This window comes from Epinephelus moara, chromosome 4 (genome assembly GCF_006386435.1).
Source record: "Epinephelus moara isolate mb chromosome 4, YSFRI_EMoa_1.0, whole genome shotgun sequence".
NCBI classification, from domain to species: Eukaryota; Metazoa; Chordata; class Actinopteri; order Perciformes; family Serranidae; genus Epinephelus; species Epinephelus moara.
The window spans coordinates 414661-440377 of record NC_065509.1 but is presented as its reverse complement, the minus strand read 5'-3'; the positions used below and the strand labels follow the sequence as shown (position 1 = coordinate 440377).

Genomic DNA, 25717 nt, shown 5'->3' with positions numbered 1-25717 from the left:
CAAAGCCACCAAATAATGATAACTCAGGTGATGCAATGTTCTACCAGTCCCTGTAGTTTCAGTTTTATGAATACCTGTGTTTACCTACATCACACAGTACCTCTGTTTACACTAAAAGTTCTATTGCACAGATAACTTTTGTTTACACTGTGAGTACACAGGACTTTTTATACTTTAAAAATAACAGTGCGTTACTGTTAGCACTATTTAAACTGTGACAGCCCTATTGCACAGAGAACCTCTGTTTACACTGAGTGCACAGGAAGTTTTTTTTATACATATATATATATTTTTTACTATTATTAAAGCAGTTGGTTAGTGTAAGCACCATTGGGAAAGCATGCATATTTTGTTTTCATTATATATATGTATAAATATGTACTAAAGAGGTAAATAAAAGTTTTGCAAACCAATGACACTTGTTCATTCAAGTTAGACATGTGCTCAGTGAGCATTGTTTATTACATGTCACATGTTTGTAAATACTAAACAAATGTTTTACTGTTTTTACTAAATAATAATAATATGTTTTACTAAATAAGACACAGTTGTGTTCAAACTAATAGCAGTGTCAAAAGTCAAAGCAAAAACTGTAGGCCAGTCACTTTTCATAGTTCTTGCATAAGAAGTGGGAAATTGCTGGCCATATACTGTGTGAGGACTCTCCTAACAGCTTCATCTGCACTGCCTGATGGAAGGTGTGGCTGTGCTACAGGCTGGGGCCTGGTTCTCTCCATGGAAGCTGCCTCTTCCATCCAGGTTGGGTTGAGAATCTCATCTTCTCTCTCACAGAAATTGTGCAGAGCACAGCAAGTGACCGCAACGAACGGTGTGAAGGTGAAGTGAAGGTCACTCCGCTTAAGAAGAACCCGCCATCTTGACTTCAACCTCCCAAATGCAATCTCGACTGCTGTCCTAGCAGCACTGAGGTAGATGTTGAAGGACTCTTCCTGAGGGGTGAGAGCAGAAGTGTGGGTATACCCTTTCATGAGCCATTCCAATAGGGGGTAGGCTGGGTCACCAAGCACAAAGAAATTGACAGGTGTTCCACTGATGTCCGGAACATGCTGTAAAGTATGACAGACACAGTACAGTGAGTTGAGGATAACTATAACAGCTTCCTTTAGGAAAGAGCACAGTAGTTTCAGTTACTTTTTTCCACAGGGCTTGTATTTGTTTCCACAGGTATGATAAGTAAATACAAAACATTTGGAGAGTTTGACTTTTTCTTTTGTAGCTCTGTACTCCAGCACATTAACCATGACTATGTGGGATGTATGCACTCACTGTGGGCCCATACATACCTTGGGAAGAAGGTGTGCCTTCTTGAACAACTGAGATTCCCTGAGCACCATAGCATCATGGGCACTTCCAGGGACCTTGCAGCTAGCACTCCAAAAGCTGTCATAAGAACAATACGGAATAATATTACCTATTAAACTACTTCAATATTGTTGACATTTATTACTGTGTCTACATAATGAGTACTTTTACATCTGATACTTTAAGTACATTTTGCTGATAATACTTCTGTACTTTAACTTAAGTAGATTTTTTTGATGCAGGACTTGTAATTGAGTATTTTTAGTACTTTTACTTAAAGGGAAATTTTGGTTTATTTCAACCCGTCTCCCATCGTCCTAAATTTGTTTCAAGTCACTAGTGACATAGAAATAATAGTTAGCATGTTAGCCGTTAGCCTAGATACAGCCGTAGCGTCAGACCTGTTAAAACGTAATTGAACAGGCATCCTTTCAAGTGCGAAGTTAGTCCACTAAACAAGCCAGAATGCACTGACGAAGAGCTTTGTGAAATTGAAGAACGGAGGAGGAGAGAGAGAGAGGCACAACAGGTAGAGGACAACAGAGGAGGAATGGCTGCTGGAAGGCTTTAGCTCTGGAGATTGGTGGTGTAACGTTACCTGTGAATGCTGTACCCCAATGCCCACAGAAGAGGAATACCTCTGTTGCAAGGAATGGGACCGGTTGCAGCCTTAGCTAAATGGTAAACAACAAACATGGCACCACACCGGTAAGGTAAGACAACACGTTTACATGTCGTTTTCTATATGTTCTCTGACATTTATCCTAACGATATGAGGCGGTCTTTGTGGAGAAAAAGCTTGTTTAGTGGACTAACTTTGCACTTGAAAGGATGCCCGTTCAATTACGTTTTAACAGGTCTGACGCTACGGCTGTATCTAGGCTAACGGCTAACATGCTAACTATTATTTCTATGTCACTAGTGACTTGAAACAAATTTAGGACGATAGGAGACGGGTTGAAATAAACCGAAATTTCCCTTTAAGTAAAGGATTCGAGTACCTCGTACACCACAGCAATTAATATAATAAAATGGTCTACAGCCTTTTCATTTATGTTAATGGCATTTTTCCACCTACCCCTAGTAATCAATACAACTATTGACTAAGTATTACAGGTTTAAAGTCTTTTTTAATAGAAGTCTGTCAAATGTGAAAGATGTTGAGTGTGGTGTACCTCAAGGGAGTTGTTTAGGGCTGTTATTGTTTTTAATGTTTGTTAATGATCTTCCTTTTGTTTTTAATAGAGCCAGAACTGCTATTTATGCAGATGATTGTACAATCTATGCAGCGGATTCATCGATAGTTACTTTAAATAATATCTTAAAACATAATTTAGAGCTGGTGGCAGGATGGGTATCTGACAATAAACTTGTATTAAATGTAGACAAAACCAAGTCTCTTATTATAGGATTGAAATTTATGTTGAGAAATAACCCTATTTTGGATTTAGAAATTTATAACACTCCCATAGAACAAGTTCAACAGACTAAACTCTTAGGTATAACAATAGACCAGCAATTAACATGGACTAAACATATTAACAATATTGTGAGTAAAATGGGAAGAGCTCTCTCAGTTGTGCGCAGGGCCTTAAAATTTATGCCACTAGATGTTGCCAAACAGGTAGTGAATGCCCTAGTCCTATCACAGCTGGATTACTGTTTCATTATATGGTCGAGTGCTTCAATAACGGACTTAAATAAATTACAGGTTGCTCAAAATAAGGCAGCTCGTTTTGTTTTACAGTGTTCTTATGGAACGAATATAATATATATATGCACAATAGACTTGGTTGGTTAACTATCGATCGGAAAATCTCTTTTGTTTTGTTAAATTTACTAAAGAATGTCATTGTAACAAGGTCTCCTTCTGTTTTGTATCATTATTTTGGATCTCATATTAGTCATCATGATCATTTAACACAACATGCTACAGAGGGGAGGTTCATTTTGCCAAAAATTAAAACAAGTGTTATGCAAAAATCGGTTTTATATAGAGCAATAGTTAAATGGAATTCGTTACCATTTTATATCATCCAAGAAAATTCAATGGAGAGGTATAAATTCCTGCTTAAACAGTACAAATGTTGCAGCAGCAGTAATTTAATTTAATATACTACTTGCCTGTTTTCTTGCCTGTTTATGTGTGGTAGTATTATTGAATACTTTGTATGTTACTGTAGGAAATACTGTCTTCCTTTGCATCTAATTCTAATTTTGATTTAATTATGTATATTTTTTTGTATGTCTTGTTTTGTTTTGGTGTTGTGAGTATGTGTGTGATTATATGTATGTGATTAGATTAGTATGTGTTTATGTTTATATGAGACTCGGAATGTGTTGCTAATATAACTGTATTTATGGACTCCAGGAAGAATAGCTATGCTACTGTGCTGCTGCTAATGGAGATCCAATAAAAATGAAAATGAAAATGAAAGCATAAAAACAGCATAGAGACTATCTAAACTTACCAACACTTGTCATCAACGACGCCCTGCAGTACATAAGATGCCCATCCTTTTCTGTTGATGAAGTCCCTGTAACCATCACTGGGCGCCAGGACAGGGATGTGGGTTCCATCAACACATCCGATGATTTGAGGGATGTGGAACTTGCCTTCAAACCGCTGGGCTATGGCGCAGGCTTCTTTGAGGGTTGGGACTTGGATGAAGTGTTGTATGAGTTGTGTCACCATGCCTTTACAAAACATGTACACAATGTACACAAGCCCATCGTAGTTTTCTCCTCATGGAAAATAAGCGAAGGACAGCAGCAGTGTGTAGCCTATTTTGCAGGCTTAACAGCTCCCACATAAGGACAGCCCTGACCGTTAGTGTCGCCTCCATATTCTTCTTATTCTTCTTTGTGTAGCGTTGCCATGGTGTAGAAGACAGGATGTTTTGAAACTAACAGGAAGTTTCTTCTTCTTGTTCTTCTTTTCGGTATTATGGCGAGTGGCAACCAGCGTTAAGGTGCATTACCGCCACCTACTGTAACAGGAAATTTGAGTTTTACATCATGTACTTGGACAGAAATCCGACTAACGGGCTGAATCATGTAAACCAGGGTTTTCTGATTATCACATTACTGAAGTGCATGTAAATGCGTCAGATCAGATTATTACCATTACCTGATTATTCCCAGTTATCTGATTATTGTGTGCATGTAAACGGGCTCAGTGTCATCTAGAACATCTTTCAACATTCATTGTCTATGAAGCAGCTCCAGACTTTACATCCTATCACAAATTTAACTTTTAGCACTCTAGTTTTTGGATGTGGGTGAGAGATGTTCATGTTTACTAATATTTTTGGACTGTCTAAGATAACATGTATGAATTTTGAAAATGGGCATAGGTTCCTTTTTAATGGACACTGTAGAATGAATTTAAGAGGGAACTGAGCACCTCCATAGTTTGTTTCTGTTCTGTGGTTTTTGTGGTCATTACGGCATCAGCAGCATTAAGTATTCACTGTTTGAAACTACTTTGATTGTCACAGAGCCACATGCTGTAGAGGACACCACTGTGATGTTGTCATTAAGGCTCAAACTATCAAGGGACTACAACTCAACACTTCCTGTAGTTACTTAAAAACTAAACTCCCTCCCTGCAAGGATGTACTGTAAAAAGTTTCAATAGTAACTGTTTAGTCTCTATCAACTGTATGCTAACGTCACAAAAGGTCTGTTAGTTCATTTTCCCCAATTCTTCAGCAGGACTTTGTTTCTGTCATACTCAGTCACACTACAATATTCTTCCAGCTCTGCTTTTTTAGCTGGTTAAATAAAGCCGGAGCAGAAGAAAACCAATTTACAGTTGAGTTGCTGTGGTTGTTGATGCAGCTGTTATGTTTTTGCTTTGGTGACACTGGAAAATCCTGTCCTGTCAGCACACGGCTTTGAATTTCAAATGAAATGAATTAAAAGGTTGCAAAAATGAGAGTCAGACAAACAAAAGAGGAGAGACAGCAAGAGAGACAGAGAGAGACAGTGTGAGGCAGAGCGGCAGGAAACTCCATGCTCCCAGGCACACACAGCTGGCACCAACACAGAAACATCATACAGCCCTGTTATACACACACACACACACACACACACACACACACACACACACACACACACACACACAGATCTGTGAGTGGTAAAAGTAATTTTCTCTTGATGAAAGGCTCAGCTCAATTACTTTCAAAATTCACTTCATCTGTCTGTACATGATCGTGTGTGTGTGTGTGTGTGTGTGTGTGTGTGTGTGAGTGTGTGTGTGTATAGAAAAACAGACACATAAAAAGATGTGTAGTAAGCACATAGTTATTGTAACTCTGTCTTCTGACTAATGGCAGCTGCTTGAGTGCCCCTGAGCCAAATACAGACACCCAAACAGACATTAGGTTGTTATTAATACTGCAGAGGAGAGCTGCACAGGGCAGAACAGAAGACAAGCAGTGGAGTAAGTGAGGACAAGTCTAGCAATATTCCAGATTTTTCTTATACAGCAGATAAAGAACAAAATAATGCCAGCCTTATCCTTTAAGACTAAATCACTCCACATTATCTAGCCTATCTTCATCTGTCGGAGAAGGCGACTGCCTTCCATGGTTCCACTATTAGTACACACACATTCACTTTTACTAACCACACCATCAAGTTAGCCTACAGGCATTACATTGCATTACAATACAGGCATGCAAACTCATCAGGGGTGAAAAGGGTCCTGTGCTTCAAAACAAATCCAAAAGCAAACTGTTTAATTACATTGTGGTTATGATAGTATTAGCATTGCTAATGGTATCTTAGCATAAAGAAAATGGAGCCATAATGGACTAACGATAAGGTTAGTTGGCACTTTGGCTAAGGAGCGCAACTTATGTTCTAATCAAAATGGTAACATTATACACATAATGTTAGACTGCATGGAAATGACATTAGCACCAAATGTTACATTGGCTAGAGTTCACTATATCAAAACAACTCAACTTTATCACTTCAATAAACAATCCATAACTTGACATACTTTCATATAGGTCAGTTAAAGTTATCAAAAAGTTACTGTAAAGCTCGGTATACAATGTGTGATTCTGGGCCATCCCAGACGAAAGATGACCAACGTGAAAGAAACGTGGCAATATCTTTGGTCGTGGCTCTAGAACAGCAGTCCTATGTCGCACAGTGAGAGAGGTTCAAGGACGGCTGTTGTCGCGGTCTTGCCATCAAAGACACCCTGGGATAAAATTCTGACAGTGTTAGAAATTTGGGATGACCATCTCAGTGTGACTGCTGTTACCACCTTCACTGACTAATCAACCAATAGAAATGCAGCATGAAATGACGCACTGGCACTAAACCCAAACAAACAGATGGATAGCAGCTCGCTATGGAGGCAAAACGGGCTAAAAGAAATGTGTGGGATTCCAGCAAAGAGGAAAACCTTGTGGAGATGTGGCAGCAAAAGCCTTGCCTGAAGAAGCGGCTGCCATCTTGCGCGCTCCGCTCTGTTTCCTCAGTGAAAATCATCTGGGCTATTTTAGTGTTTTTCTCCATTTTAACCATCGGTTTTAACTCAGTTCTTAATCGGGTTTTATTGTTTTATGTTTGCTTAATCAAACCCGCCAAGATCACACCAGTTAGTGACCCACCTGTCACGATCTTTGAATCAGACTGCCTTGGCCGCCTATGAGGACGCTTGTCAACGGACCTTCTAGCCACAGAGAGGACTATCCTGAACCTGCCGGAATTCTCAGTCATCTCAGAGGGCCCTGTTTCTGGGCCCGTGCCAGTATGTTTAATTTCTGTGCCTGCTAAGCTGACTGGCTGCAACACACATGATATACTAGCAACACTTTGCTGCCGTAGCTGTTTTTGTGTTTCCCCATCTCATCTGACCTCATCACAAGCCATGCCTTCACTCACCTCACCATCTGGATGTCACAGCTGCCTCTGCCTGACACAGAAAATCTCCGAACTGGACGGGAGGATTTCCATCTTGTACCAGATCAAACATGAAGAACAGATCCTGGACTCCTTGGTCACCATGGGTCCCGCTGTCATCACCACAACCAATGGAGATCTGGATTTGACTGTCCCGTGTCTGGATGTCAATTCTGCCCAACCTGTAGACCACTGGGCCCTGCTGGGAGCTAAGCCCAAGGCACCGATTAGCTCCAAATACTCCATTCTGGTCTCCTGTTGATCACCGCTCTCAATGTCACGCCCCCTCATCACGACCTGGCTGTGTACAGTTCACCCCCTGCCCGGTAACCTGCTCTCCCGCAAGGTGCTGCTCTGCTGGGAAAGACGCCGCTCAGTTGCTTCAACGGTCCCCGGTGAATGTGGTGCACAGTGTGGAGACTGAGCCGAGCAGAGCCGAGCCTACATCACTTAAGCCGCTTATTCCCCCACCACACTGATTGTCCGCGACTCCATAATCAGGAATGTATGCTTCCACAATGCAGTTACTCATTGTTTCCCCGGTGCCACAGTCCGTGACTTCCACAAAAGGCTCCAGGGTTTACTGCCTTCACTCCCGTCGTCCATTAGAAAAGTTATAGTCCATGTGGGAACCAATGACACGGCTTTTCAACAGTCCGAGCTGACCAAATCTGATTTTTGAACATCTTTTTAATTTCCTGAAGCAATATGGAAAGTTTATCTCAGGTCCCATTCCCACATTAGGTCGTGGTCCCGGTTTCTCAAGAATCCTTAGTCTTCAACCCCAGTTGATGAGTTCATTGATAATTTCAACATGTTCTGGAACCGCCTGTCTCTTTTCCAGAGAGATGGCATCCACCCAAACTTACTGGACTCACGAAAGCTAGCCGCTAACATACAGCACGCTGCTCAATCATCTCCACTGTTTACTCACCACATCTCCTCCTCTGAGCCTCCCTCTCCAGTTTTATCTGTGGCTACTGTTGCCAGCACTAGCCCCCCCTGCTGGCTTCCTTTGGCACCTCTTTCACCTTTTCATCTCCCTATTCAGCCTATTGTCACAGACAGGGTCTCCCGTCCTCGCCACACTTTTAAAGGTGTTAATAAACTCAATCTTCTTTACATAAAATGCACCACCGTCTCACCTCCTGTTGCTATGTGTAAGTTGGCCCTCTTAAATGTGAGGTCTCTGTCTAATAAGACGTTCATCCTAAATGAATTTATCTCCTCCAACATTTTAGATTTTATGTTTCTCACTGAAACTTGGTTAATGTCGGGTGAATATAGCCAGCTCTCAGACGTGTGTCCCCCCAACCATGACTCTTTCAGCTTACCAAGACTAAGTGGTCAGGGAGGAGAGACTGCAGTTATTTTCAGAAATCGTCACCAGTGCACACCCATTCCGTCTGACGTTTATACCAGTTTTGAGGTTTTTATGTTCAAAACAGGAGGTACAGATCCCGTATTATGTGCAACTGTGTATCGCCCACCCAAACACAGCCATCTTCCTGACTGAGTTCCCTGAGTTTTTATCATCAGTTGTTTAAAACTTTGACAGAATTTTAATCGTTGGGGATTTTAATTTTCATGTGGACACTCAAACCAATGCCAGAGCTGCTGAACTTCTTGGAACAATGGAATCCTTTAACTTTATTCAGCATTTTTCCGCTCCAACTCATAACCGTGGCCATACCCTGGACTTAGTATTTACACTTGGCCTGACTATTGCCTCTCTGAATGTGGATGATTTGGATGTCTCTGACCACAGGTGCATCATTTTCTCAACCCCATTTCACACTGTCTCAAACCCTACATTACCTGTCCGTTACTCCCACTCTATAAATACATCCACTGCTAGTAATTTCGCTCATGCTTACACTGCCTCCTCTCTTTTTAAAACCGTAATTGGCCATCCCCATCACTTGAGCACAGAAAAACTAATCACAGCATTCAATTCAGTCTGTGGAGACATTATGGAATCCGTTGCCCCTTTGACACTCAAAAAACCGTGCACTAAAAGTCAACCATGGCTAAATAGTCAGACCCATGCTCTCAGGCAACTTTGTTGACAGACAGAACGCAAATGGAAAAAAGACAGACTTCAGGTCTAACTTGACATTTTGAAAGGCACCCTGGCAAACTATCAGCAATGTGTTAAAGCTGCAAGAGTAAAATATTTCGCCAACATCATCTCCAGAAACTCTCAAGTCCAAAAGTGTTGTTTCACACAATAAATTCGGTCCTCAACCCCACTGCTGCTTCCTGTCCTGTTCCGACCACAGCCATTTGTGAGGAATTTTTAAACTTTTTCTCCTCAAAAATTACTCACATTCAGTCGAAAATTTCATCGCCTGCCAGTGATCCCTCCCTGGTGTCTCCCGGCTTTGCCGTCTTAACTGACTTTCAGCTTGTGTGTCTGTCGAAAATTTATTATATTATCTCACACACTAAATCCACCACCTGCCCCTTGGACATTGCTCCTACACTCCTCTTAAAAGACGTGTTGGAGACTGTAGGTCCCACAGTCTCCCTCATTATCAATAGTAGTCTCACAATTGGAACTGTACCATCCTGTTTTAAACATGCTATTGTTCAGCCTCTCATTAAACAGCCAAACCTTGACACCTCTGTATTAAACAATCTCCGTCCCATCTCCAAGCTCCCATTCCTGTCCAAAGTACTGGAGAAAACTGTCTATTCACAGCTTGTGTCTCATCTAGCTAACAACAACATCATGGAGACTTTTCAGTCAGGTTTTAGGGCTTGACACAGCACAGAATCTGCCCTTCTTAAAGTGTCAAATGACTTACTGCTGTCTTTAGATAAAAGGTGAATGTGCCATTTTAATACTGTTGGACCTCTGTGCAGCCTTTGACACTGTTGATCAATGCATACTATTGAACCCTCTTCAAGAACTGGTTGGCATCCAGGGAACTGCCCTCAAGTGGTTTGCCTCCTATTTATTGGACAGGTCTTTTTCTGTTAACATTGGGGGCCTCTCCTCCTCACCTGCCTGTATCACTTGTGGTGTACCTCAAGGTTCCATCTTAGGGCCAATTTTATTTGCACTATGCATGCTTCCATTAGGCTCCATTTTCCGCCAGCACAAAGTCTCTTTTCACTGTTATGCCGACGACACACAAATTTATCTTCCGGTAAACCCAGGGGATTCCAGCTCAGTCACATCTATCCTGAACTATCTCCAGGATGTGAAATCCTGGATGGCAACAAATTATCTTCAATTGAACAATTACAAAAGAGGTTATTGTTTTTGGTCCCCCCAACAACACAGCCAGCATTTTCAGTCACTTAGGACCACTCGCACCATATGTTCATAGCCATGCCAGGAATCTTGGTGTCATTTTTGACTCTGCCTTTAAATTTGACAAACAAATCTACACTGTGGTAGGGCTGCCCAATTATGGAAAAAATCATAATTGTGATTATTTTGGTCAAAATTGAAATCATGATTATGCAAACGATTATGCGGCGCACTTGATGACGTATATTGTTTACGCGACGGCATGCAATTTCTGTCTCTACATGGACGCGCGTTTACAATTCTTCCCTGCTCTCTGTATTATCGGGTTCAGCCCTGATGAACCCAAGCACACACACACCCACACACCACACATGCGCAAGCACACACACACACACACACACACACACACACACACACACACACACACACACANCGCAAGCACACACACACACACACACACACACACACACACACACACACACACACACACACACACACACACAGACCAACCTCTCTCGCTCTCCCTCTGCCATTTTCCACATGCTGTGAAATCTTCCGTGATCACCTGCTCCTCCATTATTCATAGTTCAACTACTTGACTGGCTTGTGGAGTGAACAGAGGAGAGGAGGGGAGGGGGCGGTATTGCGCAGCTTCCATAGAAGACAAAATAACATCTCCAAGCGTCTGTGACCAAAAATCGTTTACCTTTGATTTCATTAATTTTGAAATCGTTTGTCCTCAAACTCGTAATCGTGATCACCAGACAATTAATTGCACAGCCCTACACTGTGGTGAAGGGTTGTTATTTCCAACTTAGGAACGTTCCAAAACTTAAGTCCATCATCTCACACAATGACCTCAAGACTGTAACCACTGCATTCATCTCTTGAAGGCTGGACTACTGTAACTCACTGTACTTGAGTGTCTGCCAATCATCTTTGTCTCGTTTGCAGCTGGTACAGAATGCTGCAGCAAGACTTCTCACTGGTGCCAGGAAAAGAGACAACATCACACCAGTGGTAGCATCCCTGCACTGGCTACCCATCAAATTCATGACTGATTTTAAGGTTCTTTTATTTGTTTTTAAAGCCATACATGGGTTACCACCCCAGTATATCGCTGAACTCCTCTGCCCCAAAGCTCTGGAATAGCCTTCCCCTTTTAATCAAATGCCCCCCCTCCATTGACATTTTAAAGACAAATCTTAAAACGTACATGTTTTCAATGGCCTTTGGTTGTTTGCAGTGATCTTAATATTTTAGCATTTCATCTTCTATTTTCTTGTTCATAATTGTTCTTACCAGTCTTCTTCTGTTTTATATTTGTGTAAATTTTATATTGCTATATATTTGTGTGTCATTCTTTTATCTTGTACAGCACTTTGGTCAGCTGTGGTTGTTTTTAAATGTGCTAAATAAACTTGATTTGATTTGAATTGAAGAAAAAGCAGAACAAAAGAAGAACAAAACATGGAAGGAAATAACAGCGGAGTCGCAGCTGCAAGGTGAGCAACCTAGCAGCTAGCAAACACACATACACAGATTGCTAAAATGTCATTCTGTAGGAGGCTCGAGAGGTGCTCAAGTGTGTTGCACATGCCAAGTACAGAAACTGAGAGCTTCTTCTTTTGTTATTTAAGTGCTCAAATTTTCAAAAACTTGTCAGATCTATACAAATCACACAGATGACCTATCTAAACAGTACGAAGGTGGTAACTCAGGGTGAATTTGTGTACAAAAATCTCTAAACGTTAAGAGTGGGTAATTTTTTTCGTGTAAACATGTACACGGGTTTCACTGCTGGGTGGTGCTATTGCCAGTATATCAGTAAAGCCCCAGTTATCCGAATACCAATCAAACGGGCCATTTAACCAACGCGCCGTTTTAATAGAACGGAGCACGAAGGCTACTGACCTATTGCCAAACTCGGTCTCACACCATTTCTTGTATATTCACAGTTGTTACTGGCCAGCTCTTCGCTTTAATACGGTGGCCGTGTGCATCTTCACTTTGTTTCCACCGCAACCGCTTGGCTGTTCACCGGTTACAGTGTTGCGTCGGTGTATGTGTGTGTGTGGAGGAGATCAACACTGGCGCAGAGCGCAGAGGAGAACCGATACCGTTAGTGCTTATCATTACTACGGTCTTTGACAATGTAACCCAGAGGCTAATTTAGTACCGGGTTTTGGTACCCATCCTTAATCAAAACACAAACGAAGTGAAGCTTGTAGAAATTAAATAAAGTCTGCAGCGGGAGACACACTGACACGCAAGTGTGGAACGCTGCATGTGTGTGTTCCACCGATCAGTGTTCCTCGGCACACAGCCCCGCCCCCCAAGAATTCCGGGTAATCTGAAAAGTCCTACCCTCCTACTAGGTACTTTTTTCAGGAAAAGTTTGGGGGTGAGGGAAAGTTTTTTACCTGGGTAGTTTCAGTGGAAATGCGCCAAGGTTTTTCAAAATCCCAGGTAAATGAGAAAAGTTCCTGCAGTGGAAAAGGGGCTAATAGGGACAGGGGTGTAAATCCGCTCATGTGTCACCCTTTACTACCCATCCCTTGATTCAGACAAGTGATGAGTATCTAGAGAAATCTGACATGTGCACAAGAAATGTCAAGCCAATGTAGGCAACAGTGTTAATGATATTTTCATTGGGATGAGCAAAAACTGTGAGCAAAGACGCTCAGCTCTTAAGCATAGGTCAAATGTGTGATACACATATTATCTGTGGTATGTATGTACGTGTGTGTCTTTGTGGTACAATTCCATCCTACCACCAACAGTCCTGTCTAAGTGTGTGTGTGTGTGTGTGTGTGTGTGTGTGTGTGTGTGTGTGTGTGTGTGTGTGTGTGGGCATGCGCGCGCATGTATGTACATGCCTGGGGTGGTGGGGAGAATAAGACCTTTATTCATGGCACTCCTGCCTTTCTTTTCTTTAATCAGAGCAGAAAACCCCGACATGTATGTGTCTCCCACTCACTCACTCACTCACTCACTCACTCACTCACTCAACTTCTAAAATGTAGGAAACCATGCATGCTTCCTCCTTCAAAACACCAGGATAACCACACACCTCTACACATATCACATGGGTCCATTCTAACTCCATATACTACTCTTTATGTGGGGAAACATTGGATTACAGCAGCTCATCAATCCAGTGCATCACAGCCTCCTTTCCAACCTTTATTTTGAGCAAAAGTGGCGTTTCATATGAGGTACACCAGTCAGACCCGGTCATGGCCAAAGTGCCAAGAAATACACTAAATGGTGCAATAAATAAATCTGGTACAGGTAAAAACTATTTGATGCTTGTAATTTTAAAAGTTAGATGAACCTTTGTATGTACACAGAAAAAGTAGAATTCTTAAGCTCTGCACCATCCCATTTATACTCCACCTCTGCCAGCCCTTTCCTTCTGTGCACTGCTGCACAGTGCACAGAGATGCGCGCGCATACACACACACACACACACACACACACACACACACACACACACAAAAGAGTATAGGTTTGCATATGAACAGTGGGGACACATCTTTACCAATATTTTGGGAGAACAGAATTTACCCTACCAATATTTAAGCCAACTCATTAGCATTATCTTTGGAGTGAAGTCATATTAGATAATTTTTTTTTTATTTACTTTATTAATCCCCCTGAGGAGAAATTCAATGTTTTCACTCTTGCTTGTCAATTACTCACAGGTCCGAAAGACACACACATGCACAAACAGGACCTATACATGCACAAAGTGGAGAGATGTCAGAGTGAGGGGGCTGCCCTTGGTGAGGCGCCCCGAGCGGGTGGGGGGTTCAGTGCCTTGTTCAAGGGCACCTCGGCAGTGCCCAGGAGGTGAACTGGCCCCTCTCCAGCCACCAGTCCACGGGGACTCGAACCGGCGACCCTCCAGTTCCCAACCCAAGTCCCTATGGACTGAGCTACTGCCGCCCTCAAAGAGGCTACGTCTCCAAAACTACCAGTAGGCATGCTATCATTTGACTGAGCTATCTAATGGCTGATGTCATGTGGGGCAAATATTGCCAGACATGGAGGAGGGCAGAGCTGTCATTTAGTGCTGACAGCAGGGCTGTTAGTCCACATTATTGCCTGCACTGTACACACATCATTGTCTATACCCACGTTTTGTATATCATGCCACCAAAAGAGAGCGGGGACATCAGGAGTTTTTTCACCCTCCAGAGCACAGGTAGGCTAATAAGTAGTAAACTACCTAGCCAGTAGTCATGTTGATTTAAAATTAAAACAGGGCTCAAAAGGAATGGTGTCTCATACAAGAAATATGAAGATTCTGAAATGTTCCTGCAACACCGGTCCATCTTTTTCCCAGGTGTGACATTGTGAAAACCAAATTGGCAGAAGGCGATCTAGTTAGCAGTTTGCAGGGAAGTAGGCAGACGCAGCAGAGTCCTGAGGGGAGTTTAGCTAACAGACTGAGATCAAATAAATGTTTTGTTACTCAAGTCCATCAGCTGAGTGCGATTTGGAGATTAAAGTACTTTTGAGTTCACACCAGTATTTACAACTGACAGCCCTACAAAAACTAAAGGCTGTCCATGAGTGAGTAAAGCCCTGTTTCCACCAAACTCTTTAAGTATAGTACCTTTAGAAACAAAAGTAACCCTTCAGACATGGTACCTAGACCCTTGGTCTGTTGAGCTTTTCCACCAAACAGTACCCTTAAATGTGGGCAGGGTTGCTGTCATTCACTGCTCCGTCGAGCACTCACTGTATTTCCTTATCGCCGGTGACATAAAAGTCTGCACCTCGTTTACTGTCCAGAGAATGAGGCTGCACGCCAAGATTTTCAGAGCAAAATAGAACAGGCTGCAGTGAGAGTCTCTCCTGATGGGATTTTTAAAATGAGCGGGTTTGTTAATTTAGTCCTTCTCAGGCAAGCACAGTGGTTTAGTGTTGCCATAGCCCACAGGAATAACACTCTACAACGCTTTTTTTCTCCAAATGAGGATTAGAATATATGCAGTTCACATAATCCAGTCGAAATTAATATATATTTTTTAAACACTTGAAGATCAACTCATTACTAAAAGTGTATGTCATCCAAGAGAGATATTACAAACTCATGGAATGGTCAAAGTAATCATATTGAAATTTAAGGTGTGTTGATGGGTTTACGTCGTCAGCTCATGCCTTGAGTGACATTAGAAGTCAATGTTCCACCTCAAAAGTTGCTGGCAGTCAGCCCAGTGAATTAAGTTATTTTTCTCTCAGTCTACAGCGACTACGAGAGGCAGCAAAACATCATTTCATTTTGTAGTTATAGTTTACTAATATATGTAAAACCTGCCATAGTATGAACAGTGGTTACATAAGCCTCAAAACCAGCCACAACTCAGCTCTGACCAAGAGTGACTGTGCTTTGACCAATCAATGGACTGCAGTGTTTCTAGCTCCACCTTTTGGTACCAGATGTATGTGCTAGGTACCCCCAACAGAGGAATGACCAAAATTGGGAATGGTACCAACCACAACTTTTCACAGTGGAAAGGCAAAAAATGCGTACCAAACTGAAGCTAACCGTACTGTACCGCTTGGTGGAAACAGGGATTAAGTGACTGAGTGAGTGATGAAGTTACATCATTGGTTAAAGTGAGACGTAAGTGTTGGTTTTTACCTGCTGAGAGCTGCTCTCAGGAAATTAATAAGCGCTGATAGGCTGACAGAGCTGTGGACGCTAAAAGTCCTGTATTACTGTATTTCTGTAACCAGTATAGCATGATAAAATTACCAAGCTAGATGGCCAACTAGCCAGCAAATACATGAGTAACATTCACCAACTTCACGTTTCATCCACACAGCCTTGTCACAGTGTAGGAAAGGACATTGCTATCATCAGACAAGGGAGAACTTTGTTCAGCTCATTTCCTACAACCACTGTAACGTCAGCATAAAAGCATGATGGAATTAGCAAGATAGCTAGCAAACTAGCAAGCTGCAGTAAAAATGGCAGTTTTGGACAGAGGAGATAGAGAATCAACTCATCAATTTGTTTGAGGAACATGTCTGTATGACACACAAGCCCATGTATTGTGTATGTATGTACCTTATTGACTACTACATGTTGCAATGTCAGAACGGGTGTCACCACAATGACAAAACTCTCCTGTTGGTAATCAATCAGAGCCCATTGGAGGTTTTATAACGTATTGTTATTGGCAGACCTTGGCTCCTTTTAGTGGACGATGGCTGCGCAGCCTCCACCAGTCATGCAGAGACGTACAAAAAAGTCCTTTTTTCAAATTAAAAGCCCTCTAACATTTTATGCTCAGTCCAGTTGTATACTAGCTTTTGGCCTCAACTTGTTTCAACAGGGGTAGCAATAATAATATTGATTGATTCTTGAGTGATTCTTGTAAGATCTTTCCACCTGGGAGTCGTTTGTCCAACTCATATCAAAAAATCTTTATATATCACTCTGACAACCGGCAACTTACCAACTACACCACTTGAGTGCTCCAAACATCAGACCTGACAACAATCACCTGTTCATGAAGAAACATGAATACTTTGCTCTTTTTGGGGAATTGCGCCCTCACTGCCACCACCACCACCCCCGTGCCAGGCAAAAAATCATAAACAGATGGAGGCTCTCTTTGGGCTGTGGCCGACCCAGTCAAAAAGGAAAAAAAGAATGCCAAATACACCATATATATGCCAAATGTCCATTCATCCGGAAATCAATAAAAAGTATGTTTAGAGCCTGCACGAGAGCAAACAACACAAGCATCCTGAATTTGTATTTGCGGAGGTGTGAATTGAGGAAACGTAAGTCCAGAATAGGACGTAGTGAACCTCCCTTTTTCGGAACGAGGAAATATCGGGAGTAGTAGCCCTGATCTATTTCTCCCACCGGCACAATTCGAATTGTCCCCCGGCTTAAGAGAGAAGAGATTTCGCTCTCCAAAGCATGGCGGCTTCCCCTGAGGCCTCTGAAAACACTGCCATTGAAAGACGGAGGTTTCGCTGAAAACTGAAGCTTGTAACCCCTGGCAACGGTTGTAAACACCCAGGGGTGAACTGCGCATGCGCGCCATTCTTCCTCTTTGACAGCCAGAGGGCCTGGGGGGTTGAAGCTCAAAACTGGGGCAGCTGCGCTCTCTTGCGGCGACAGTCTGCACTGCACTCTTTTGTTTTCTCTCTTTTGAAATGCTCGCTGTGCCCTTGGCTGAATGCCTGGCTGCGACAGCGGATTCTTTAATGACAAAACCTGTGAGGTGCTTCGTGTGAGCTTTAACTGAGTCATTCCCACTTCCCTCTGAACTGACCATGTTAGGTGAGTGGGGGGACATGAACTGGGGAGCACTTTGTTTAATTACCTACTGTAACTGGTCTCAGATTGTGCCTTTTTTGTCGTGTGTGAAATGTTTGACGCTCAAAATTTCCTGGGGGAGGACGCCGAGACCCCACCCTAAATTTGTCCCCTAACTGGAGCTTGCCACCAGGCCTGAAAAATTTTCTAGGGGAAACACTGCATCTTAACGTCACTGTTGCATGGAACGCGATGTAATGTGAACAAAGAAGAATAGGCTTTGATTAAAGCAACACTTACCTTTCTGGAAATTTTACACTTTTCTTTGTTTAGGTTAAAATGCTATTAATAAGCTGATGGCACACTAAAATGTAAGTGAATTCCACTTGAGATAAAAACTCATAATTATACCATTCTCATATGGTTCTAAGAAAACTCCGACCAATCATAGCATTCGGACCGAATGCTATGAATAACAGTGGCACTTCGTTTCTGCATGTTAAAGCAGCCAGCCAACTGTCTGTCAGCAAAGCCAACAACATATAAAAGAAAAGACATTTACATCACAAAACATTAATTTCACCACATCTAAATGGATAGCCCCTTTAAATGTGGCGCTAAAAATGGAGCTCTGGACTAAATATATAAGGTTTCTTGTATTTCACTTCACTTTGCGTTAAAAAAAGATAAAAGAAATACTGATAGACATGTTTTATAAATATATGTACATTTGTGTTACAGGTTCAAAAATTTTCAAAAAGGGCCCATTTGCACCATGGGAAAGATTATTTTTCAAATGAAGCTATTGAGAGACATGTTATTGCCCAAGACTTTTCTGAGAAGTTCATTTCTTACCTTATTTTTTTTTATATGAAAGTAAGTTGTAGCACTCAACCGGTTAGCAACCGGTTAATGGGTGTTGGGCTATCGAAAGCAAAATGAACTCAAACTGACATCCCTACTTCACACCATCACATGACTTCGCACCACACAGCTGTTTGCTTCCTTATTATATAATTTTATTCAAATGTAGTTTCTAAGCAATGTTATTGTAAACAAATTGGAATACTAAAGTACTATATGAGGTTAAACAAAATCATAGGCAACACATTTAGGGGCCGTACACATGCCCGTCTTTAACCACCTGGAAAACGCAAGGTCAGGCGCTGGGCGCTACTTTTGTTACTTTTTTGAGCCAACTTTGAAGAGCGTGACAGCAGGTTGCATCTGACAAGCACCATATTACAGTCTCTTAACCCGAAATCCTGAGTGCAGAGTTGATCTTCTTCGAGGCGCTGTTTGTAAGTGTGTGGGCATATCGTCCGTAGGACAGATGTAAAGCTCTTGCAGCCCTGCACCAAAAGAGTAACTTTTCTGTGTTAATCACAGACTTTACAGAAGAAGGAAAAGATATCTGCCAGCTGTAATTGGCTGTTCCTTGTCACATGACATGTGGTGCACGCTTCTGACTTCCAAAAGTTGAACTCTGTTCATCTCAGGTTGCAGCCGTCGCTCCGTGAAAAACACGCACCCAGGAATGCGTGCGCCTCACAACGGCGTCGCTCTGGTGTTTGGGCGTGAATATGAGGGTGCAACAAACGCGGCATGTGCACAGCCCCTAATGATTCATGTGTTAGAGTGGCCTACCCACCATATACTCAGAAGTCTGCTGTTGCTCAACCAATTGTGGGCACAACATGAAAACTTAGGAAGATGTGAATAGGTTACGTTTCTCAGAACATATTAAAAAATGACAAATATCTGACTTTTTTTTTTTTTAAATCAAGGTTGGAAGACATAACATCACCTGATATGCATATTTATTTTGGACCAACAGAATTAAACTTGTGGATACCCTTGTTTGTAAGCTTGGGTCAGCTTATGTGTCAGCTTTAAGGACCCCTGTCTCCTAAATGATTGGTCATTCTGGTTAATCAAACCATGTTCTAAGACTCTCATATAGGTTAACATGTAGGACAAAATTGGTTCAAACAAGGAGTGAAGTCACAAAGCGACTGACTTATGACATAGTGCCCTCTTGCTCTCAAAATTGCACAGGCATAAAAGGTGCAAAAATAAAATGTAGGAAAGCACTAACTAAACCAAATTATTTGGTTAAAACTAGAGACTGCGAGACACTGGAATTACATTTATCCCATTCACCTCCGTTATTACAAATACAATCACATTTTTTATGATGTGATTTGTTCAGTGTGGCTCGTGCTACTGGAATGTGACTAATCAATTATAGAATTGAACCTGAATGCATGACACACTCCAACACACTAAGATTGGGATGTCATGACGACGGACATCATCAATGTCTCGTGCTGAGTGGAGGTGGTCGTGTCGTATAATGCCAGTGAAAACACAATCACAAGCACATGAAAATAAGTCGGCCTAAACCTAAGCAGACATAGAGAGTAGAGGCCTTACCCAGGTATTTGATGGTGAATCCCCGTGGCGGATTGAGGGACCTCCGCATCCAACCCTCCCTCAGCACCTCCAAATGGTCCTCCTTCCCCTGGATCAACAAAACATGCTCGTCTATCCATCCCAAGAAGAAGGTCTCGGACACAGCCTCGGTAATCCTCTGGTTCCACACATGTTGCTGGGTATTTTCTGCTTTGAAGTCGGCAAAAATCTCATAGCCGGTGTGGTGTCTCGGCAACGCGTCGCTCTCTGACACCCCGGCCGCCCCCACCGCCTCCCCAGCCCCGACCCTGGACAGTACTATGGCCAGGGAATGGGGAGCTATCTGCAGGAAAGACTCCATTGTCGCGTCGGCCTTCTAGCTGACTATCGAATCCAGTATTATCATTGTATTTATCTATCGGAGACACCGTCAGGCTTAATGGGAAACAAACACTCCATATTAGCTAGCAGGGTGTGTAGCTACAAGCTACGCTCTGCAGCAGCCGCATAGCCTTCTACTGTATTTCCATGATGCTAGCCTGCTAGCTCCCGTTAGCTCCTTAGCCTTACATGAAACCCATTGCTACACCTTAAAGGTCCGTATTCTTCTCCGGACGTAACGTTAATATATCGCCCCGTAACCGAAACCGACGTTTACTGATGAGTCATGTCGAGCGCTGTCCACTAGAAAAAAGAGATGACATTCGTGATTTTCGGTGTAACTTACACCTCGTTGTGTCAGGTACCTTGGACTATGGCTAGCTAGCTGAATGCTAACGTGTTAATGAATTCACCCAGGCAACAGATGCGGAGCCCCCCGTTTCTCGTCGGCAGGCTACAACCGGGTCTCGTGGGACACCTGGGTGTTTTTTCGCCAGCCGTCACAGTAAACGAGGAGGTAAGATATCTCCAGTCACTGGTGAATACGGTCCTGTCCCGCGCCTGACACGCTTCGGTACGGTGCGCGAGAACACAGCTGGATGCAGGAGCGTCTCATCCAGGTACAGTGATGGCAGGCATCGTTACGGAGCTGCGTAAAGGCACCGTAAACAGCACTGAATACTCAATCTTCCGGACACATTTTCAAATTAAGACTTAACGCAACAAGAAATTGGTAACACATAACGGAGTATTTCCAAGTAATATTCTTGTAAGAAAAGAATGTAGCTTTCCAAACTGAGTCTGTAACTAATTTTTCAGTTGTTTGAGATATTTAGGAAAACTACTTGTTAGGGACTGTTCGTTACTTGTAAGGTGTGAGAAGGTGGTGCAAAACAAGGGAGGCATGTCAAATATTTTTTTAAGCACTGGGGAGGGACATGCAACTTTTAATGGTTGTATTTTGTATTTTGAATATCCTCTGAAACCTGTCAGTCGATTTAAAATGCATATTTTCTTTAAATATTACCAAATTTGCACCATTTATCATAATGAGAAACTGTGAACACAGGAATTATTGCTGGATTTTCAAATTTCAGACAGTCCATTAACATATCACGTGCAATGAATGCTCCTATCAGGAAAGAACATAACCAAATAAGATAAAAACAAAAAACAAAGTCACACTCCAGCTGGCCCCCTCCTCTGATCAACAAAGAACAGTCCCTCAGACACAGTCATTGTCGACATATACTTTGTGGATGTGGATATTGTAGTCTATTCTTCTGCTCTCTGAGTGACTGCGAATTTCAATTAATTATTGAGTTTTTATTGATGTGGATACTTATCTTACCTTCATGAAAAAAATAATCAGAAAACAAAGATGCTATGAAATGTACAGGTTTACTCATCTAAATCCTCTGTGTAACATTTCTGGATAATAAGTCTACATCCTCCTGTAGCCTACTACTTTTTTTGCCTTACATCAACTTGTTACACAATTATTAATTAATGTGGATTCAGGTAATGTCGGGCACTTTATGGTTTATGCCTATGTAGACACACAAAAAAGGGAACTCATTCCAGTGATTATTTTAGGCCTTTTAAACATTTCACATTGGAATTTCCCCTCAAACAATGTAATACAATTATGGCATTATAATAACATACAACCAACTATCAATTATTTTGAACAAAATTTTATTTTAGTTCTGTCAACATGTTAATAATGTTATCAGAATGATAAAAAACGATCAGGATGAAGTAAAATAAATTACGTTTCAATCATGTAACCAATCAATCAGTCTTGTCTGAAAGTAGTTATTTAATGTTTCCATTTTTATCACCATTTCATTTTAATCATGTCGATATTTTAATCATGTGAGCAGGGACCAGGAAGTTCACCCACTAATAGCTATGGTGGGTGAAAACACTGATCTTGAAAGTTGTTTGTTAACATAGCTTACATGATGTGCCTGCCAATATGTAGATAAGATCATCTAGATTTAGGCCAATGTCTCTGTGTGACTGTAGTTTATAGACTACAATGCTGGGTGCAAGGGTGGGGTTGTGACAGGGATCAAGTGTGAGGTGTGACTTATAGGCATGCAGTTTACAGTTTTATAGCATAAATAAAAACACAAAATGGTGTCCCACTTTATCTGAACAATGGTTGCCTGAACACATTATGTAACATGTTCTGGTAATATGGGACGGTGACATAAAACGTTTTTGGTGTTGTTATTTTATAACCACAAAGCAGTATTTTACACATTTTTGTGTGTTTCAGCAAGTGGTTAAATCACTTCCTTATGATCCAGTAGTGCAGGTTGTAACCTAATTTAAATTCCATTAACAGCCTTATCATTTAGAACTACAATGTCATATGCTGCTGAATTTAATGTGCTGGCACTGCACAGACTACTTGCAAAGACACATGATGTCAGACCAATCTTAACCATTGTTTAGTGGAAAGAAGGGTTGTAGCAACAACTGACCCTTCACTAAGTCCCACCCCTTTGTGATGGTCTGTCAAGTTGTTGGATTTAGCATGGAAGTCACACTGTAACTAACTGCACTCCCTGTAGAAATATGATCACATTTTAGGAAAATCCGATTTCAGAGAGAAGAAGAGAGTGGGGTCTATGATATGTGTTTGAAGGATATATTCAGCATGTCAACCTCACTCAGCAGCAAAAACAGGTTAAAAAGATCACATCATCTGGCGATTGAGACAGAAGACAATGAACATAAAGGGAATCTCTGCCAATATTCAACCAGCTGTGTGTCATCACTGTGTGCAGATAAACAGTGTTTGGCTTCCCTCCATGCCACCAGTGCCTGGACCTTCGCTGCCAGATGGGCAGGGTGCTCTGGGGGGAGCCAAACAATGTTCATCTGCACACACTGATGACACATGGCTGGCTGAATATTGGCGAAGTATTCCTGTTTCCCTTAACTGGTCCTTGTAAAGTAGGGTAGGCCTTTATTTACTGTTATAAGCATTAAAAAGCAACAGTAGCATGTGTATACATTCAGTAGCTAGTTAGCTAACCCTACACCTTTCAGGGTTTGATTTTGGTTTTGGAACAGGGACGAAACATGAATCTCCTTCCTACCTCTCCAGATAACGAGTATCATTAATCCACAGACACAACGTTAAGCTCAAAATCCACAAAACCAGCCTGAGACTGAAGGAAGTCTTAAACAACAGCATGAGAGTCTTGTCAGAGCTGGCTGATGCTGTGCTATGATTGGCCAGTCTGCGTTGGAGGGGCGAGACTTAGCGAAGGGTTACTTCAAGATCAGTTTTGATGATTGGCTGTTGATTTGGCACATATCAGAACATTACAGTGCTTATCTGATCCACTTTACCTGATGTCTCACATAGGGTCCCTCTTCATTCATAGCAAATCTGTTATATATGCTACAATTTTGCAACTTTGACCAAAATGTAGCCCCACCTAAGAAATGGTTGGATGCTTTGAGCTGCAGGAATTAAGTCTATCACTCTATTTCCTCAAAAAAAGTAAAACTTATTAAACCCCCCTAATCTCCTCTCAAATGTTTTGCTCAGTTGACATCAGACTTGCTACACCACATATTCAGACAATCCTCTACAAACAATCCAGCCAGATTTTTTAAATATCAAAACTTGATTCCACAGTGCATTGAGGTGCTTTAGTGTAAACAGCACTGTAGACAGCTACGGCCAGTTCTTGCTAAATAACTTACTGATTAAAAAGAAAAATAATAAAAATAAAAAAATATGTCATGGTAGAAGTATAGTGTGCTAAATTTCAGAATTTTGTCTTAAAACAGAATTTAAAACTATAGCAGTTTAAAGAGCATAGTTAAACATCAGTTTGTCTTATGGAGCAAGTCACAAGTCAGTCCTGATAAAGAGTGTGAGAATGGAACAAAAGGAAGGAGATGAAGCAGCAGCTGCAGCAGAGAAGGAGCTGCATGTGTGTCTGTGGCCGCAAGAGGGCAGAGCAACAGAGAGGTGACAGTCTGCACTCAGCTCACACTCTGGAGGTGCTATGCGTTATAAATGTTAACAGCTGCACAGCCTGCACCTGGGCTGGGTCCAGTATTCACTTAATGCCTGCATCCAGCCCTGGGTGGAGGTGGGACAGAGTGAGGCCTGGGAGTTGGAGAGGCTCCCCCAGAGCCAGGGGAGCGAGGTGGGAGGGAGGGAGAGGGACAGACAGAGTGCTGGGTGAAGTGAGGGTGGAGGAAGAGTGATTAATTCCCCCTTTAATGCCTGCATCCAGCGCTGGGTGGAGGTGGGAGAGAGTGAGGCCTGGGAGTTTGAGAGGCTCCCCCAGAGATGGGAGAGAAAAAGGGGCCACAAACAGACTCAGAGCTGGGTGAAGTGAGGGTGGAAGAAGAGGGATTAATTCCCCCTTTAACAGTCCAAATGCACAACAGTCAATCAAATTAAGGTTCATGTCCTTATGTCTGGCACTGACTGTGTTTACAAGGTCTTTAGTATCCCGGTTTTGAGGCTTATCCCTGCTTTGAGCATATCCGGGATATGATGTTTACATGGAACACAGAGAAACCCGGTTATTCATATCCCTGTATACATGATAAATACCAGTAACCCGTTTTCTGATCACTGCATCCTATCTGCGCAGGCATGTGTTTCGTCTTTTACGTCTTTTGTTTACAACAGATTGAGCAGGAAATGTGATATATTTATTATATTTAGAAGTAAGACAAAAATGAGACCTCTGTGGCTTCTAGCGGGCTTAGCGTTAGTAAATACTCACGTCGCATTACAGCTATGGCTCATCCACTTCATCTTCAGCAATGGGAGGAGAGAGCGACACCGAATATTGAATACGTCACCAACTTTGATAGGTATTTGGCTGTCACTGCCACCACGCACTACAAGGCAACAGTGGATGAAAATACGTAGCCGTGACTGGTGGGATAGGATCGTTCTCATGGAGTTTACAGATTCAGAGTGGAGAGAAAACTTCAGAATGAGTAGGGCATCCTTCAGCCGGCTGTGTGACGTAGGCCTAGTTGAACCATTCATGAAACCGGGATAAAGCGTATACATGCTCCAGTATCCCGGCTTCTATCGGAGTACTCCAGGTGGCAAAACCGGG

The 25717-nt window shown here is 42.1% G+C and overlaps 2 protein-coding genes across 2 annotated transcripts in view; both read right to left on the bottom strand.

Moving 5' to 3' along the window:
• Positions 1 to 21244, bottom strand: part of LOC126389516 (storkhead-box protein 2-like) — a 128320-nt gene extending 107076 nt beyond the window's left edge. Inside the window, exon 1 of the mRNA XM_050043259.1 lies at positions 20238 to 21244. Coding sequence (XP_049899216.1) covers positions 20238 to 20577 — 340 coding nt within the window. The 5' untranslated portion in view covers positions 20578 to 21244. The remainder of the gene's footprint in view (positions 1 to 20237) is intronic.
• On the bottom strand, positions 485 to 1564 carry LOC126389517 (uncharacterized). Its single transcript, XM_050043263.1, has 2 exons — positions 1305 to 1564; positions 485 to 1067 (listed from the first exon to the last, which is right to left on the bottom strand). The coding sequence occupies exons 1-2, from the start codon at positions 1353 to 1355 to the stop codon at positions 609 to 611; spliced, it is 510 nt and encodes a 169-aa protein (XP_049899220.1). The 5' UTR covers positions 1356 to 1564; the 3' UTR covers positions 485 to 608.
• Positions 21245 to 25717: the final 4473 nt, after the last annotated feature.